The 21,227-nt window shown below is 35.9% G+C and overlaps 1 protein-coding gene across 2 annotated transcripts in view; it reads right to left on the bottom strand.

The window, feature by feature from the left end:
• Window positions 1–20,786, bottom strand: part of LOC144441199 (aggrecan core protein-like) — a 33,347-nt gene extending 12,561 nt beyond the window's left edge. For both annotated transcript variants that reach the window (XM_078130764.1, XM_078130755.1), the window contains exons 1-7: window positions 20,763–20,786; window positions 20,223–20,281; window positions 6,700–6,975; window positions 5,056–5,082; window positions 4,144–4,419; window positions 482–508; window positions 60–86 (exon numbers count right to left, since the gene is read on the bottom strand). In XM_078130764.1, coding sequence (XP_077986890.1) covers window positions 60–86; window positions 482–508; window positions 4,144–4,419; window positions 5,056–5,082; window positions 6,700–6,975; window positions 20,223–20,280 — 691 coding nt within the window. In that variant the 5' untranslated portion in view covers window position 20,281; window positions 20,763–20,786. The remainder of the gene's footprint in view (window positions 1–59; window positions 87–481; window positions 509–4,143; window positions 4,420–5,055; window positions 5,083–6,699; window positions 6,976–20,222; window positions 20,282–20,762) is intronic.
• Window positions 20,787–21,227: the final 441 nt, after the last annotated feature.

The raw sequence follows: 21,227 nt of genomic DNA, 5'->3' as shown, positions 1-21,227 counted from the left end.
ATCAATAAAACCACCCATGTGCATTTAGCATTTTAACAAAAATAAATAGCTGTACATACCTCCAACAATACTTGTAATTGGGATTTCTGGGGGAAATAAAACGAAGTTGTCATTTATACTGTTAATCTTGACTACATACTCTGTATGTATGTATGTATGTATGTATGTATGTATGTATGTATGTATGTATGTATGTGTGTATGTATGTATGTATGTATGTATATTAAAGGTAAGATCATGCTATAATGCTACAGGTAATTTGTGACACAATATGTTGCTGTGGCCGTTTTTCAATCAAACGGAAATTTACCTAACAGAAATTCTACCTAAGTTAAATTACAACCTATTCCCTCCCTTGGTTTATATATTAACGTATTATTTACATATCATAAGTAAAATTTATTAAGAACAAATGTCGCCCTCAGAACGAACAGTCAATTACACCACTCCATCAACTAATTTCGTGAATAGCAATACATACCTCCATAAGGACTTGCAGATGGATTGTCTGAAAATAAGGAAATAAATTTGTCATGATTGACATTTACAACACTGAGACTCATTAACGACACAAATATATGTGAGAAGAGAGAGAGAGAGAGAGAGAGAGAGAGAGAGAGAGAGAGAGAGAGAGAGAGAGAGAGAGAGAGAGAGAGAGAGAGAGAGAGAGAGAGAGAGAGAGAGAGAGAGAGGGGGAAAAGGGAGATTGTGTTTACATGATTTTGTATCTTTGTGTATGTATATGTCCGTCCGTCCGTCTGTCTGTGTTTATGTATGTATGTATGTATGTATGTATGTATGTATGCATGTATGTGTGTATGTATGTATGTATGTATGTATGTATGTATGTATGTATGTATGTATATATGTATGTGTGTGTGTGTGTGTGTGTGTATGTATGTATGTATGTATGTATGTATGTATGTATATAGGTATGTATGTATGTATGTATGTATGTATGTATGTATGTATGTAGGTATGTATGTATGTATGTATGTATGTATGTATGTATGTATGTATGTATGTATGCATGCATGCATGGTAGGCAAGTAGAAGGTTAGGTATTATTGGTAAATTTAAGAAGTACTTAATCGTAGCTAACCAAATGTCCTCCCTTTATGAAAACGTGAATCTTATCAAGCAAGTTGAGCAATCAGTTCTGAGATACATGTATTATCACCAGCTGTTGTTTACTCGTAAAAGTTATGACACACGGTCACTTGTCAGTGTAACTATTGTAACTGTATTTATCAGCCAATCAACAGAGCGGATAGATTCAGTAAGGTACATGGGTAAAATGGAAAGAGTACAAGAGAGGAGAAAAAAGTGGCGCTGATCACTCTACAATTTTATTTGTCTAAGTTTTAACCAGAATGTCGTCATCTATTCACTAAAGTTTTTCATTAGGACTTATATTTGTGTTTCAAGCTACCGGATTAGACGGGATTCCTTGGACTGAACTTTTCAAGAGCCATTTTTGGACTTCTTTCATATTAGGGTTAGTCACTTGTATCAACTTGAACATGGCAACATCAAACACGTATTCTCAATTGCCGTGAATGAGGTGGAACATTGTTAACATTACTCAACGGGCCGCTGAGGCCCAGTCATTGACTGGTAAGATTGGTAGTATCGCTACCACACTGCTGGTTGAGAAAAGACTGGATTTTCTGATTTGGACTGAAGCGTGGCTAAAAAAAGACGACCCCCTTTTTGCGAACATTCGCTCAGCTGTGTCTGGTTATAATTCCCATCAAAAGCCGCGTGGTAAACGCATGGCGGAGTTACAATTTTATAACGCTTTAACATCACCGTCGATGGTAAATTAATGCATGCCTTCAAATCATTTGAATCTATGGAGCTCTGTTTCCGATCTCGCAGTGAAATCTTACGTATGATCGTGATTCATCGACCGCCAAAATCGAAGAAGAATGCAAACACAATGAATGAATTTCTCTCAGAATTTTAAGCTCTACTAGAAAATATTATTCCATCACCTGGACATCTATTGCTTGCCAGCGACTTCAATTTCCATCTGAATGACCTGGAATCACGTGACGCTGCTAATTTCACTGATTTACTTATAGGTCCAGAAACCTCCAACAACATGTAACTAAACCAACCCATGTGTTAGGACATACGCCCGATCTCCTCATAACGGGTACATCTGATCGTTTAATTCGTAGTGTTGTCGTCTCTGACGTACTTCTGTCAGACCACTGTCTTGTTCATTTCAATGTAAATGTTTTACATACGCAAGAAACTCTTTTGCGACGAGATTTTCGATTGATCGATCGCACAGTACTGAACACCAGGATAGATGCATCCTCTTTCACGTTTCCAAGAAATCTAGATGTAAATGAGCTATGTACTTTTTATGATCATGCTATGACCAGAATTATCGATGATTTAGCACCATCAACTTTCAAGACGTTCATTGAGAAGCCAAGAGCGCCATGGTAAAACGAAGAGCTGAGGGCATGGAGGAGAACAGTCCGTCAGAGTGAACGAAGGTGGTGTAATACTCGTCTGGTTGTGCATCGGGAAATATTTTTGGCCAAACGCTTACAGTATAATCGACCGCGCCGGTCACAGCACTGAGACCTGCTTTACTCTGTGTACACAGTGACATCATGATGGAATTGGATTCTCGGAAGGACGTGATTCTGGTAATGCTAGATCTGTCAGCAGCGTTTGATACACTTGATCATGATATTTTATTACATCGGCTGCAGTCTCGTTTTGGCATAACAGGTTCAGTATTGGAATGGTTTCGTTCGTATCTTGGAAGTCGTACACAACGTGTTGTTATTGATTCCACGACATCACAGAACGTTATTCTACAATTTGTTTGTGCCGCAAGGTTCAGTATTGGGGCATATACTTTTTACTTTATATACCACGCCTCTCGATGACATCAGCTGTTCTCATGGCTTTGACTATTATATATGCTATACGCGGACGATTCCTCGATCTACGTCATATGTAATACCCCCAAATTATGTCAAGTCAGATCTTGAAACGTGTTGAAGATGTGCGTAGATGGACGAGGTCTAACATGCTGATCCTGAATGATGGAAAGACGGAAATTGTCAACTTTTCGTCACGTCAAAAAGAGACGTGACGAAACTGGACAGTCTGTCAGGATCGGCATGTCGGATATTAGTCCATCTACGTCAGCAAAGAATCTCGGTGTTATGCTAGACTATGGTGGCTTCGTGATGAGTCAGGTAAATATTATTTGCAGATCTGCGTATTTCGCCTTATATAAAATCGGAAAGATTCGCTCACTGATTGACGCCGCGACTGCGGAGAAATTAGTTCATGCATTTGTAACATCAAGATTGGACTATTGTAATAGCCTCCTTCATGGAATCAACCCCTTCCAGCTCGATAAAACCCAATCTATACAGAACGCAGCTGCTCGCCTCATTACCCGAACAAAGAAGTTTGAACACATCACACCTGTTTTATTCGATCTTCATTGGCTGCCTGTTGAGCAGAGAATCAAGATCAAAATTGCTCATTTCACGTTCAAGATTCTTCTTGGCGAATTCCCAGACTGCATGCGGACGCCGCGCTGGTTGAAATTTACACCCCGACGCGCACACTTCGTTCTGCTGTACTTTATATTGATTTGAAAGAGACTTGGTACAACTAGAACTACAAAAAATTATGGTTTCCAGGCATTTTCAATTGCGGCTCCTATTCTGTGGAATCAGCTGCCATTTCATATTTACTTAGATACTACACTTGAATCTTTTAAATGCAATCTTAAAACTCACCTTTTTAGGTAATATTACCACATGTGATTTTCGTGCAACGTAAACTGTAATTTTAATCATTTATAGGATGTTTTTTCACGCTGTCGCAGCCTTTTTAGCCTTGTTTACTCTGTAATGTTTTTTTTTACCTTTTAACCATGTTTTGAGTTTTGTAAAGAGCACTGAGACGCAGTGTAGTGCGTTTTTTAAGAAATTAAATTATCATTGATATATTATTAAAACCATAATGTGTAAACAAGATGTCATTGACTTAGCAACTTATTTAGTACATTATCCAATATGAATAACCAATGAATTGACGCGTAATAAGATGGTAACAATGAAAAACAATAAGTAAGAGACTTGATGTAGTACTTACATTTAAAACAATACACATCGTAGGTGTCTGACTTGTCTTTAAATCCCCAATCAACAATTCCTACTAAAATACCACAGCCTCTGATTACCTCATGCATTGGATACCGAACACTTCCATCTCTAAGCCATCCAGCTGAACATTCTTGTAAACCATTCTCCCAGGCTTCATGAAGTTGGTTGTATGTAGCTATGACGCCATTGTATTTCGTACACTCTGCCTTAGCTTGTTCATAATTCAAAGTATAGCGCCCTACACCATTGGAGTGGATGATTTCGCCTGTAGAAGAGAAATAGGTCCTTTATATAATATTTGAACATATATTATTCCCAAGTAACCAAATATATATATATATATATATATATATATATATATATATATATATATATATATATATATATATATATATATATATATATATATATATGAGAAAGTTTTGAGTGAAAAATAGAAATTCGAGCTGTTAATTAAAATTTATTCATAGACAAATCGTTTTAGCCTTAAGCGAAAGCTTGATTTGAAATCCAGAGGCATACTAGTTTAGATCGAGTTAACTACACACATACGGTACGGTATGTTGCTGTAACAGTTCTGTCACATACCTGTGTATATAAAGCATAACAGGAACAGCGTTTTCAAGGAATTGTTCAAGCTGAAGTGACGTTCATGTGTATCACCGAATACACACACACACACACAGTTTGTACTTAATAGAAATTTCACCTCTTCTAAATCATCGCAACCTAGATCCTTCGCTTGGCCTATTGCGTATTATATATGCATGTCTTATTTACATATTTTAAGTAAGATTTATTAGGAAGAAATGTCTCCAACAGAATGCTTCCAACAGAATAGTCATTCAATAACACCACTCCAGTGAATTTCCCAATTCTTATAAAAAGTAGCAGTACATACCTCCAACAATACTTGTAGATGGAATGTCTGAAGAAAATGAAATTAACTTGTCATGAATGATATTTACAACACTTTAACTCATTAATGATATAGAAATATAGGTGTCTTGAGAGAGAGAGAGAGAGAGTATGTGTGTGTACGTGTGTGACGTCTGTCTATATGTCTACATATGTCTATTTGCATATGTATGTATGTATGTATGTATGTATGTATGTATGTATGTATGTATGTATGTGATTTGATAGGCAAGTATGTATTAAGATAATTAAGCAAGTGTTTAAAAATTACGTACACATCAGAAACTATTTTTGTTTTACCTCTGGAAACGTGCATCGTATCAAACAAGGTAAGCTATAAATTGACAGATGTGAAACAAGTGTTGATTAATTGCTGTTGCGAGTCCAATGTGCACTAAAAATAATTGAGAAAAGGTTTATGACCATGGGAGGTGCGCTGAACAGTCATGGGCCATCACAAGTCTGGCAGTCTGAAAGTCTTGAAATGTTTTGTTCTTCATTCGTGATTTTTTTGGAACCAAATTAAACTCCAGAGGTCATCTACCAAGTGCCTATCCGCACAATATCTTTCAGCTTTGTCACAACAAAATACACTTCCAGGAAATATGTACTGCATAGCATACTTGTCTAAATTCAGGTATTTTAATATATCCAAGCAGTGTAAGTCTTTAAATCATGTATATAGTTTGATATTGTATGCCTCTAATTGTCTTATTTTCATTTTTTATACATTTTTGGATGTGTCTCCTTCCAACCAGTAACCATCAAGGTGATAATTGTCTTTCTCGCAAAACAAGATGGAAAAGGTAGCTGGCTATGTACCCCCCCCCCCCCCGTATAGGTTAGAGCTCATTATGAGACATCTCCTTATGCATGTGAAATCCACATCCTTTGTGAAGTAATCTCGTTCGGAGTATTATTGTAGTTGGTCATCACTTGTATTTTAATGCATCATTGTACCATATGATTTTATATCTCCACTGTAGTGTGGGTGACAGAAGAGCTGGCTAAAATAATGCTTGAGTTTCATTTGGCGGGGGCTTAACATTTTTTGAGAGGTGAGGGTGAGAGGCTACAGAATTTGTTTAATCATAAATTGTGTACATTTCCCAAATGTAGAACTGATGGAAATCGATTGAAATACAGACAAATTACAAAGAGATAAAATCAAAATGACTGAATAAGTTCTATATAAACTCAACCAGGAATATTTTGCTATCATCACATCTTTGTAAATTGGATGTAAATAAATGAAGAAAAAAATTAAAAATCGACCTATTTATCCAATGTGGTGGAACATCTTTCTTATTTTTTCTGGCCTTACAAATGATATTTAATTGCGTATGCTAAAATGGTTATCATGTAAATTGCATGCAAATTTATATAAATTAGCTACCTTTCTGAATTTTAAGTGCATGATTGCACCAAGACAAAGTTCTGCCCCCCCCCCTCCGGCAATTTGGTCATGTGCATGTCCTCTTCACTGTGTATTACTCACTTCCCTCCCCACCCTTTTAGAAGGTAAACAGTACAAACATAAGACACTGATGTTTAGAGATTATTTGGAACTTTATTAATTTATCGTGCAATCTATAAATGAACGTGTGAGGATTGTTTCAATACTTACCTTTATAACAAAACACGTCGTAGCTATCTGACTTGTCCATAATTCCCAAATCAACAATTCCTGTTAAATTACCGCAACCGTTGATGTCCTGTTGCATTGGATAACGTGAACTTCCATCATTAAGCCATCCAGCTCGACATTTTTGAAAACCCTCCTCCCAGGCTTCATACAGTTGGTCGTATGTAGCTATGACAGCATTGTATTTCGTACATTCTTGTTTAGCTTCCTCAAAGTTCAAACTATACGTTTCTCCGCCATCAGAGTGGAATATTTCTCCTAAAGAGGAGTGATATTAGTTTATAGTTAGACATAGTGACAAATTAATAGCGGTTATTTATATATATAAATATATATATATATATATATATATATATATATATATATATATATATATATATATATATATATATATATAACTCGGTGAGTATCAATCTGCTAAGACAGTATATATATATATATATATATATATATATATATATATATATATATATATATATATATATATATATATATATATATATATAATAAATCCAAAATGATGGTGTTATAAGTAATTACTCAGACTGTATCTCAGCGATCATCAGGAAACTGATAAATTTGAGATTATTATTACTTCAGGTGTGTGTGTACATTACATAAGAAGATGGTCGGACGACACTATGCCTTACGGAGGTTTATATCTATAGTTGGTGAGGAAAAAATGTTTTCATGGCGGCATTTGGAGACTAATTCGGGTTGTTTGTTTAGTAGCATGCTCTTGTCAGCATTGAATTGATTATACATAGTCTCTCAGTTAAACAGAGATTACAACGTTTCGTATCATTTGTGTAAGCAGCCATTTGGGTGACGGTATCGCATTAAATATTATATGGTTGGTTCCTTTCCTTCAAATTCCAATGCTGCACTGGAACCTCTTATGAGTAAATGTGTGTTTGTGGTTTGGGAATCGTTGTTCAATTGTGTTGGCCCAAAGTACAGTTTTGTGAAGTTGTTATTTGATCTGACTTGTGTGAACAAGTACTTCAGGCCCACAAACAACGCGTTTAAATATCGCATGCACTCCAAAACACCAGCATGTCACAAATTATGAGCATTTGATTTCAACATAAATAAAATTAAAGTAGTTTTCCTTCGAAATGTAGAAACTTTGAGTAGTTTACAATATTTTAAATATCAATTACTAACACTAAAATGATATAAATTGACAGAAAATGCTATCTAATATCTATCCATCCATCAATCCACCAACCCACCCTCCTCCTCCTCCCTCTATCCATTTGTCTGTCTATCCAGAGGAGGCCGGAAGGGTCTCACGTGACACCCATGTGACCGTTTTGCGATAGAGCGTACGCTGATGACCTCGGTGAGTACATCATGCTTTTATCCGTTTTATTACCATTTGCGTTAATAGTCTTTCGTTCAGACGATAACTATTTTTTTAAATGACCATTACGAGTGTAATGCAACATGGTAATCGTTTTTTTCAGTTTTTATAGTGTGTCTAAAACGAACACAAACTTTGGTACTCGACAAGTCAATGTTATTGATATCTACATTTCCGGGTTTTTCACCTCGGTCGTTTTAACTCAAACTTATGTTTCTATGTTTTGTCACTTTTTTCTATTAATTATCGTCATGAATTTCATGGTTCTGCAGCGATCTCCCGAATATCCCGCATTATAATGTGTATAAATTGTCACTACTTTTTGTTGATTTTCGATGTTTTCAAGATAGCGACCCATTGTGCGTGCATGTACACTAGGTAGTTCACACGAAGTGACTTGACCGTTGACGGCTGTCCTACACTTGCTGGCCGGACGTGCTTATTGCCACGTGCAGTGTCGTGCAGTGATTGTTACCCATAACACTAATTGTCAGCATTTCCTCTTGTATCCTTAAAATTTTGTCCTTTTCACTCTTATCAAGTCATTTTTTCCGTTTATTTTCAGATTCGTCGCTATCGCTAGTCGATTTACTGTGCCAAATCTGGACTACTTCTGTTCTTCATGTTACATTTTGTCTCGTATTAAACCATCTCTGTTTTGACTTCTATAAATTTGTCTTGTGTGAGAAAAAGACCTGAATGTAATTTAACGTAATCCCCTTTCCTACACCCTGATGATAGCTAAATAAATAGTTTAGCTTACATCTTACAAACTAATTGTTAAAAAAAAATAATGTACAACAACGTCATGTGTTACAAATTTGTATGATAGACACTTGAGACCCCCCAAGGCCTATTTTTTATGTCTAAGTTTTAATATGTTCAGAAAATACTCGTATTGCGGATCCATGTAGTGAATATTTTCCTCTTCAAATGGCTTTCATGCCAATCACTCAAAAATATTATATATGTCGGTATCTACAAATCTCGCCATTCCAGCTCAAAATTACATATATTACATCTACCTTGCTAGTTATATAATATTTCGCAATGCTTACATGATTAAAAATACCTCCTCATACGTTACCGCAATTTATGTAGCCTGAGCACATTTTGCTACATGTTTGTAGCGTTGCCAGACAAGGAAGCAAAACCATGTCGGATTAAAATAATGCGAAACTGAGAGACTCACACAATTTATGGCAATAGATAACTAAGATACAAAGATAATAGATAATAGATACAAAGGCCGAAGTCTTGTTGTAGTTGTATTTATTTATTTATTTATTTATTTATTTATTTATTTATTTATTTATTTATTTATTTATTATGTTTTTGAGCTAATGTTTGTATTTTGGAAGGTAGACATCTAACGTTTTAGTCAGGTAGACTCCACCCACGTATGGGTAGACTGAATAAAATTAAGGCGCTGTACTCAGGACACTGCACTCAACAATACGACTTGCTTACACGAGTTGCCTTCATTCTGATGTCACTATTACACACGATTGCAGGGTGATATCGAATTTGCAAGTTACATGTTACTTGAAAATATCTCAAACGTTGCGAAATCGTCTACCCTTGGCCCTTTCGTTTAGGGTCATGGTGAAATTGGGTGTGCGTGGTGATTTAAATTACAGCAGTAGTTGAGCAAGTTGTGAGAAGTTCGCCTGTTTGCATTGTCACGTCACATCACTTGTCAAAGGAGGTCACCCTCGACTCCTGGCGGATCACCCACTTTCTACCGAAAATCTTGAGTAGACCTTGTCTATTTCTAACTATAGCCATTTGAAAGTACACAAGAATCCATCTACTTTGCAAAATTTGTAAATTTTGGGCGAAACAACAAATGGGCGAAAAACCTGGCCGAAATTTACGACCTCAGCGGGGTCAAGTATTCTTCACGAAATCGCCGGGAAATCACAGTATTCCTATCAATAATTCCAAACTCGATTCTTCTAGCACGGAGAGAGAAATATCAGTCGAGATTTTCGCTTTTATAGTATCCAATATGATGAATTATTGTGAAAGTTACGGCGAGTTGATGCCCCAAACTACGGCTGGTGAGCACTGAGCCAGCCACCATTGTAAACGTACTTGCACAATCTATCTATCTATCTATCTATCTCTGTCTGTCTGTCTGTCTGTCTGTCTGTCTGTCCGTCCATCCACTTCTTATTATTACAAGTTAAGGATGACTTTAGAGGAATTTCACTTTTGGTTGTTGGGTAGGGGTGCAAAGGTTGAAATTTTACACACACAGCTAATTGCGCAACATTTCTCAATCAAGCTTCAAGTTGTAACAGTTTGGAGTTTAGCACTGGTTTTTTATATGAATAAAAGTTTAAGGATATTATTTTATTTATTGCTAATTGTTCGCACTTACATAACTTATACATGTAGTCAAATCGAACGTATGACATTATACCGTGGAGGGCGCCCTGTCGACATAAAATACTTGCCATTTGTAAATAACAGTTTTGTACACAAAACATATATGAGTGTGAAAACACCTCAGAAATCCACAAGAGTATGTATGAATATAAATTATTCATTACTATAATGCCAGTGCAGTGTGATTACTGTGACTAATGTAACTTTTACCTGTACACAAGATGGGCCAAATTCATTGTTCGGTAATGATTTGAAGAGTCGTCGATGACAGTCAGTAAGAAATAATCTTCATGAATATATTTGGCACAGCAAATCACTCCGTCCAAACGTATCCATGGAGATCTCCTGTATAAACTCTATCCCATTCTCAATGAAGAGAATACAGAAGTACCACACATAAAATATACTTCCACAGAGGCATTATTTGTCCACAAAAATGATTTGTATTTATAAATTAATTAATATTTACAATTTTTCACTGGTAATAAATTGCTCTTTCAAAGTTAATGAAAGTATCAGTATGTTTGATAAATACACATTTCATCAAAAATAATACCATTTATATTACAGTTTTCAGGAAAATCCACAGATTTTCATCAGACAAACAGCATGCATTACGCTTACAATAACACTATTGATTCATTCAATACACATTGATAACAATATTACTATTAGATGGGTAAAACTAGGTTAATCATCATCACTATCAGACCCAAGATGAACTTTCTCCTTTATCATATCTTCAATATGTCTGTATCACTGTCTGGTGTATCTGATCTGCTTTCACTGCTACAACTCTCATCTTCACTGCATATGTCTGACTCACTAGTACTTTCATCACTATCACTACTTTGTACAATACTAGTGACTACTTGTTGCCAAATCTCTTGTATATCATGACTGCCTAGGGTTTCTATTAAGGAAGACAGACTGTCATCTCTTCACTGACACGCTTAGATAAAGATTGACTGTATACTAATAAAATGGCATTACTTTCTTTTCCATCACGACCAACTCTTCCACTCTCCTGAAAATAATCATCAATTGGATTGGAAGGACCATAGTGAATTACATTATGTACATCATTCACATCAACCCCCATACCAAATGCTATAGTAGCAAAAACAACTCTTACACAACCATCTTCTCTGGTAAAAGATTCAAGTACTGACTGTTTGACTGTGTGAGGGGTTTGTGAATGGTACATTGCAAAAATACGGGTTCTATCATCATCAACCTCTTGATTTCTAGATCTGTCAAATCCTCTATCTCCTAATCTTTTTCTGAATAAAAAGTAAAGTTCTCTACAATATCTAAGAGATCGACAGAAAATGATGACACGATCAGTAGCTACTCCTTTGTTCATTAAGTAAGTGATCAACCAGCTAATGTTTCTTTCTATATCGTTCTTCACTCTAATGATGCTGTAACGAATGTTACTTCTCTCGGGTGACTGATTGACGATGGTATAGTTCCATCATATTTAGTTCTTCAATGACAGTTCGTTGTACAGATGTAGTGGCCGTAGCTGTAAAAGCAACAACTTGTACTTTATCACTCAACAGTGACCTTAATTCCGATAGCCGACCATACCATTTTCGAAAAGCGTTGCATCTACTTTTAGAGTCATTCATGCCCCTGTTGGGAAATTGGAATGAACACAACTATTATTAAAATGTGTAAGACTTCTTCAAATCAACTTGTTCCACATTATTAAAAACAATAACTAATAACTATTTCTCCTAAATTGCTACATGGTAAAATTGATGTGGAAATGATATATTGTATATAATTAAAAATGATCTGTGCAGATTGGAGAGAGAGAGAGAGAGAGAGAGAGAGAGAGAGAGAGAGAGAGAGAGAGAGAGAGAGAGAGAGAGAGAGAGCGAGAGAGAGAGGGGAGGGAGGGAGGGAGGGAGAGAGAGAGAGAGAGGGGGGGAGGGAGGGAGGGAGAGAATTGTTGCACTTAGTTGCATTTGTAAAGGTAATCTGATATGTATTAGACAAAATGCTATATTGTGTATAATTAAAAATAATCTGTGCAGATGAGAGAGAGAGAGAGAGAGAGAGAGAGAGAGAGAGAGAGAGAGAGAGAGAGAGAGAGAGAGAGAGAGAGAGAGAGAGAGAGAGAGAGAGAGAGAGAGAGAGGGAGGGAGGGAGGGAGGGAGGGAGGGAGGGAGGGAGGGAGGGAGGGAGGAGAGAGAGAGAGAGAGAGAGAGAGAGAGAGAGAGAGAGAGAGAGAGAGAGAGAGAGAGAGAATTGTTGCACTTTTTTTTTTTTTTTTTTTCAAAAGTCAACTTTTATTTACATCCCTTTGAAAGAATATATACATCGTGTAGCTCACAAAGCATTAACAAACTCTTTCAACATTTTGTTCTTCTTATTATAATTGATATAAAATATTTCTTCTCTTATTATTTGTTCAATATCTCTTCTTTCCAAAATTCTCGCTTTATATACAGCAAAAGTCGCCACCATCAAGATTAAATTAAATACATCAAAAGTCTTACAATATATTCTGTATCCATACACAATGTGCTTCCACAGTAGTCTTACGTTCATTCTATACAATTGATTGATTATATTAATACATTTTCTCCAGAACTGCTTGACAGCTTTACATTCATAAAGAAAATGTTTACTGTCTTCAATATTTTTACAGATCTCACAGAATGGATTATTCATTATTTTCCATTTAAACAAATTTTCTTTGTGTGGGATTTTGTTGTATAATAGATAATAATTAAATTGTGCTATTTTTTTAACTGGCATACATTTAATTTTTTCTACCCATATTTCCTTCCAGTTACAATCTTTCCCACAATCCTTTTCCCAAATCTTAGGAGCATACGTTTTAGCACCACTATTACTTACTATGTTCCAGTAAAAATCTTTACATGCAAAATCAAACATGTCTTTGTATTCTCCGTTGAAAGCTCTTTTTCTTAGCTGTATCCTACCAAATCTTATATAAATTTTTTTGCTAACTTCACACATAATTCTGTACCAAGTTTTGGGGATTGCTTTTTTTACCTCTATATATTGTACAATCCAGTTACTCTTACATTTCAATTTGTCCAATAGAGTATTGTATCTAATAAAACTACCGTTATTAAATAGGTCTGCTATGTGAATAATTCCTGACTCAATCCATTCTTTGAAAAACAACACAGACTTGTAACCAGCATTTAAATGTCGGTTTCCCCAGATAATTTGTTCTCCAATTGAACTAGGTGTTAAATTAAGATTGTCATTATTCCTAACAACCTTATACCAGTTCATAATGACCTCCCTATAAAAACATGGCATATTCCTCGTAATGTAAACTAGACCTTTTTTGTCAAGATTGTAATTAAAAATAAGTTTGCAACCTCCAAATTCCCGAAAATGGTGTTCTATTATTGCTTTTTATTATTGAGAATTGTTGCACTTAGTTGTATTTGTAAAGGGTAATCTAATATGTACTAGACAAAATAAAAGCTCGGACTATTACAAAAAACATAGTGGTCCCTGCACGCCCCTGTTAAAATTTTGACAGAACCCCTCCCCCGAGAAAAAAAAACAACAACCTTTAAAATGAAATGGTAAACCCTATGCACAGATCTAGACAGTCTGTACAGTAAATGTTATGTATCCCAATCGATATCTACAATACTTTATTTTATACCTGAAGATAAAAAGATCCTTGGTGTGAATGCAATATTGGTTCACAAGTGACCAATTGTAACCTTTTGTCCAACTATACTGTAACACATACTCAAAATACTAGGAAAAGGTAAAGTATATTTTCTTTCTTATATTAGCACTAATTGAAAGTTTGCCGTACACGTCTAGATAATCAAGTTTTTAGCTCCGTTTTGCATCTACAATCTCTCAGAGAACATTTACATTGTTGCGGAAAAGGTCCGTGACAGAATCATCGATGTACTAAAATAGCCGAGACTGATATATAGTGCACTTCTGATGATGTTCCTGTTTACGTTTCGAATTCGAAATACATACAATGTATTCCCACATTAAGATTACGAGACTACAGGAGCACCGTGCTTGTTAGAGACGAAACTGCAGGCAACAATTTCATGTGAATTTTTTGTAAGCTTATTTATACAAATTCTATTTCTGTTCTATCTTAGTATACCAATTTCTATGTCTTTCATTCAGATGTACATTACTGATGTACAATGTACACCGTTGACTTCACATCCTCAACACGCGCAGTCCTTCCCCCATGTTTTCTCCTACGTAAATACTAGTAAATGATACATGCTACAGTTGATTCTTGTTTCAAAGTAACACTGCACTGTAAGGAAATGGTCGCATGTTATTTTCAATCGTCGATCGTGCATAAAAAAATGTTTCAGATCAGGAAACGATACAATATAGTAAAAACTTACCACTTCGCCACACAGTGAACTTCGTCAACGAATACGCCACAAACCATGTCCCTATAGGGTTGTGTCTGCAACAGTTGTCTAATATCTTTGTTTTGTAGCAGTGATTCCGGGCTCGCAAGGATGGGCTGACATTCACCGTTGTGTAAGCGTCGCTTCAGTTCAGCCAGCCGAGTCTCGGCGAGACATACACGGCACCGATTTGCCTCTCTTGTAGCGATTTCACTTGGTCGGTCGTCAGTGCTACCAACGGATACAACTATCGCTACAGACTTGCCAAGTGTTCTGTTGTAGCAGGATTCATGACAAAACGGTGCAATCTGATAAATGATGGACTTCCCATACCCGCAATCGCCTCTACTTGCTTCGGCTTCAATTCTGTGAGCGTCATTTGCTGCATACCATATTCAATCGCAAGGCAGGTTGTCTCGGTAACTTTTTCCATGTTCATGCGTTGTGTTTGTTACTTGCCTGTTGCAATTATGTGTTTATGGTATTATGCGACAGCTTGTTTTCTTCCTCTAGCTCTTGACATTACGCAATGAACAATGAGTGACGCTGTCATTCATTGAAGTAAATAAATCCTCAACACATGATTAGTCGCTATTTATAACAGACTCCTCCTGGATATAGAATATTCAGTAGCTAGTATGTTTTAAACAATCTGTCGATTCGCTAGTTTCATTGGCGGGTATTTTTATCCAAACGCTTCCAGCCAGACTCGGGACTAGTCCCTCTCTTCTCGCGGCTGCGCCGCTCGGTATACATAAACAGATTAGGGACGATAGTCACGAGTCTGGCAGCGAGACTAGCTGCTAAATAAACCGCACGCCATACATAAAAAAGATTTGTAACGGATCTGGCAGCGAGTAAAGAGCTTTTATATGTTAGGTATCCGCCATTCCGTCACTTGATTATAATACACATGCTTCATGCTAATTTGCCGAGGCGCCTGCTTCAACATGCACAACAGACGGTGAGAAATGAACGCAACTCAAAGCAATTCTGGTGTCTATATTGAATAACATAAACTAGACAATATGAAAAAGCTCTATCAAGTTCTTGTTTATAAGTATTTCAGTATCTTGAACTGATAATTAATATCTAATTATAATGCACAGAGAAATACATTATATTAACTCGATCGAATCGCGCTGGAATATAAATCGAGTATAAGGTACGAATGGGACGCTGTCAAAGCATGCATACGAGACGCAGCGCCTGCGCAGCTCCCGTGTACCGATTGAATAGCGCCCCTATGGTCGTATAATTTACTTCCCTGTCTTGTCGCGCGATCTCGAGCTCCAATGATTCGAATCTTGGCAAACGTCCATGGGGTACTGGCATTTGAAAACTCAACCTCCATGAGCTCAGCATTTGCTCAATTTGCTCATTTGCTAAAAGAAAAAAAAAAGGGGGGGGTCACTTTCGTCTTCTTTTTCGACATATGCGTGATACTACATCGCCCTCGTTCACGGACGATTACTGTTTTGGGCAAACACGAGTACTTGTTTAATCAGTAAAAATGATGCTGTAACGTTTTCTCCTTTATCTAAAGTGTATATATTGAAGAGACACAGATGTGACGAATAATGTTTATTGAATATTTTTACGTAATTTTATGACAAGAATATAGACCCCGGCCAGAATAAAATGTGTGTTCGAGCCTACCGCTTTACATACTTATACTTTATTTTTCTTTATTTTTTTTGGAGTGTTCCTTATTTATATAAAAAAAATTTCTGCGATTATTAAAAATGTTTCATTTTTTAAACGACCAGAAATTGCACACAAGTACATACATATAATATAACATTTTTTAACCAGTCCATTTCTGGCCTTATACCCATAACAAATATGTATATACTATAAATAAAGAAGTAAGTATGTAAATGTGACTCATATAATTATATTCATCTAACTTGGGCCTTTATTACCTGTATATCATTATCATTTTCGGATTTCACTGGAATTGTTGCCTCATGCACATGCCCTGACTGGATGATAGGAAATACACTAAATATAAAGTGTTTGATTGGTGATTCAATTCATTCATACCAGAAATTGTCGGTTAGTTTATTTCTAGCCTTGGTAGAGTTGTTTATTTACTTTCCAATTTGAAATTTCACTTAAATTTCATGTTTTCTCTGTATGCAGCTTCTTTGCAAATCTTCGATTTTATTATGGAAATTATGCCTCATGATCACCATATAGCGTCGGCTATGTATTCAACTTGACTAGTGTATGCCTTTGTTTACAAACATTTCGTTTCTAATCTACCCGATATGGACGTTTTCTATCAAAGAAATAAATTCTGCATAGTCTTAAACAATTTGTTTTGCTTTTATATTTTCTTGCTTTAACTTATTCCGATTACTTTTGCTCCTGAGAACGTTTTTCTTCTTCTAAATCTTGCTGATATGTCTCTACTTTATTCAGTGTGTATTTCATTAGTTTACATTATCTACCCCTTCTTCTCGTATAGTAACCACAGTAACCATATCCTAGCAGACTGAACAAACTTGCAATACTTTACCGTAAATTGTGTAAAAACCAAACCAAACCATTATGCTGATTTGAGGTTTCATTACATGAAGGAAGTGTGACGATATGTACCCAATCCAACCACAAAGCATAACAAAAATCGATTCGTGCCTTATCCCTTGGTGAAAGAAACTGAATGATTGCATGTGATAATTTTCTTTAAAACAAAGAATCATTCCGTCTAATCGGTTTTCTTTGGAGTGTTACATTGGCATGAAAGGGGATATGGCCATAATTATTTCATAACAAGTGTCTTGTGAAGTTGTCAGCAGGAAAGGCGACATGTCTGCAAAACTAAAACAATACACAGGCGGTAACATCTGAATAAAAATGACAACACCTTTTTGATCAACAACAATACAGGACTAGATTCAGTACAACAAGGAATCATAAATTATGATTTTTAATATGAACCGACCTGTCAATGCTTTCGAGATCAATCCATGGACGTATTACATGTAACGGCATTCATGATCAATCCAAATTTATGATTTGGAGTATGTTGATATATGGGGGGGGGGGGCAAAATGACCGTGAGGCAAGGGGCCAACAGGCCAGACCGTAAAAGGCCGAGTGAGGGGGGGGGGGGTGAAACAGGCCTAGAACCCACTCTATTGTGTTCGCTTTGGATGTTTGGATGCCAAATTGTTCCCCGGCAGTTTGCGCAGACAACAATTCACTTGAAAGTAGTAACCTTTATCCACATGTGATTACGGTGATGTCTAGCAGTTTTAGTATGACATTGTTGTACTGAGAGCAAGATGTATTGTTGAGGGAATGAGACAAATTGTCGAGGAAATGAAATTGATGATCGATTGTATTCGACACTTTTTCCAAGGCATCTCATTCCAGGACCCCAGTAGGTACAACATCAGTTCGACCGATGGTGTAACATAAGAAAATAATGTGTTAAGATATGCGATTATTCATCAGAACCGTATGACAACTTTAAATAGAATATTAAAGGTCGTTATACCATCATTTTAACTTATTCTATTTAAAGTTGTCATACGGTTCGGTATATTCGCATATCTTACAAAGCATTTATTCCATCGGTAAATACCAGCTTAATTGAAATCTAAATATAATTCAATTTTATAACAACTGTCTGGATGGATGTACACTATTTTCCTCTAAGGCCACTTTTGCGGGCAAGACTCCAATGGTTCCACCTGCACTACACTGCGGGACGAACCGCGAACTGTGCGCCAAAGGTAAACAGCCGGCCGCCGAGGTCAAATTTGGTAAAGCGACTAATGAATTCACAAGGCAGTATATTACCGTCTGGTTTACAACGATTTTTTCGTCTGGCACACGAAATATACATGTATGGCGACAGTCACCATAGTATTGTGCCAGTTTATTAATGTTTATGAATCAAGGAAATGCCTAAACTGGATAACTTTCTTGCAAAAGTCCTTTATTTATGTCTGCACTGCGTTTTGGATTTTTGGCGCCGTTATTTTCAAAGACGACCACCCAGCATGTCGTAACATTGTATCAATTTCCAGTATTGATACGTCCACTGTCAAGTAACATTGGAAAGTTCGTGTGTATAGTATATATATAAATACACGCAGAAAAAACTGGCAAAATTTAGTTTAGCATGATAGTGTCAATATTTTGACGTAGGCAAAGTTTAGTATGACTGTTAGTGCTCATGACAACAATAATAACTAAATAAGACAAATATCATAAATTAAGGCAATGCAAAAACAATGTAACATTTTCAAAGTTTAAAGTTTGTGGCTAATGACTTTTCCATGTAGCTAATGGAAAGTGGACAACATTAGCCAAATGTGAGAAATGTGGCTATTAAGCCCAATGCTAGCACAGAAATAGAAATTCGGAAAAATGTCCAATCAGGAAATGTGAGAATTTTCACTCCAAGTAAATGCATGAAAACTGAAGACATGTTGGGAACAAGGTCAAAATCCATGACGTTCTCTGTGTGTATGCATGCACACGTCCCAATCTTTTAAAAGACTTTTCGCTGTGTCTATGTTCGGACGACGGACGATTAGGGAACTTTGGTAAGTCATTTGGCCAGTCCCAGTCTCCATGTACATGTATAATTTCTGTTCTCCTCACAATGTACAAAACGCCATCTAGTGATTTTGAGAGACTAACAAACAAGCTCTGGGAGATCAATATTAAAAAATAACAGAGTAATGCCGTCCATAAAAGTATTTCTGAGGCCGTCCAAGAGATCTTAGCAGAATGTTCACAGTTGTATACTGGTTTTCTTCTGTTGCTGTTATTATAATGTTGCAATGCTGTTAGCCATTTGCAAAGACAAGAAAGTGTTAATAAAAGAGCAATTTTCTCAAAACACACGGCCTTGTATTCATAGTGCTATCTACTACTACATACTCATTTGATATTAATTGCGCTGGCTGAAACATCAATTTTGGCCACTTTAGTTAGGGGGGGGGGGGTCTGAGGTCTAACTAAAGGAATTTAGTTTTTTATCCTACATTGAACTATTGATTTCGCCCCAAAGAATACTCGTCGATAAAATCATACTTAAATACAGATTACAATAATATAGAGTATTAATTCCAAATTCTAAAACGATGCGAATTTTGAATAATATACTCGGAAAATGGATGCAAAATTTGAAAATTATAAGTCGAAATTTGAAAAAAAACGCCATTGTGGGGTATGGGGAATTACACAACACCACGGTGTCGCCGTGGATACTCGTCACCTCACCAAACCCCTTTTTATTTTTCAGTTACTTCAACCAATATTTGAGATGACATGTCTCACTATGTTACATTTTTTGTTGACAGATTAAGGTAACATACCTCCTTCCACGGACAAAGAAATTAAAATGGTATGGACTGCTAACACCAAAAACCCCATCCTGAAAATAAATCACTCATGGTCATTGCCACAATATAAAACCATTTCACCTCAAACAGAATGCCTCCCGGCTCAACAAACATTTTACAAACATTGCAGTTTACATGTGGGTTAACATATTTGTGTAGTAGTACATATAATATAGTGCAATGTGTCCGTTAAAATTGATTTTCGGAAGCGAATCCAAATATCACCGTTCTCAATAGACCCCGAGTTTAACTTGGTAATATATAAGATATAGATAATATAGATCGATAATTGGCATGCAAAATATCTACTTATTGCTATTTCAACAGTTTTCAGTGAATACATTTTTGGTTGTCAAGTTGAAAAAAAACAATACTCAAGTTGCAGCCAGTGTAGGTTTAATCAGATTACTATAAGGTGGCAATGTTGATTGTCGAGTTGCATTAAATTTGGATATCTGTCCAAAAGCTTAAAAATAAAAAAGTGTCTACAGCATCTTGAAAGTGTTTTCTTACCTGTCTCCGATTCTCGTCTAGCCAACACTTCTCTTTTGATGAGGTGGACAAAGCAATTTATAGTTAATGGTATCAGCGTGATCACTTACGTGGACGAGTAATAACACAGAACGTATCGGAATATCTCAATATTTATTTTAGGATACATAAATTACACATTCACGTTGTACAAAACCATACATTAAAATTTACAATTGTCCTGTTTATGACATGTTTGTATTTTTTTTTCAATTTAAAGCCGGAGCATAGAAATTTCAAATAAGTAAATAAATGAATGAATTAATAAATAAATAAATAAATTAATTAATTAATTTATCAATAAACATTACAATTGTTAAAGCTTTCTAATATATTTGAACTTCGTATAAATAATTCAATATTCTTATTACATATATTATTTAACATTTTACTATATTATATTATATTATATTGTACATTTGATATTCTTTGAGCAAATAGTTTATT

Source organism: Glandiceps talaboti, chromosome 1 (assembly GCF_964340395.1).
Source record: "Glandiceps talaboti chromosome 1, keGlaTala1.1, whole genome shotgun sequence".
Classification (NCBI taxonomy): Eukaryota; Metazoa; Hemichordata; class Enteropneusta; family Spengelidae; genus Glandiceps; species Glandiceps talaboti.
Note: the sequence above shows the minus strand (reverse complement) of the source record. Positions and strands in the feature narration are given on the sequence as shown.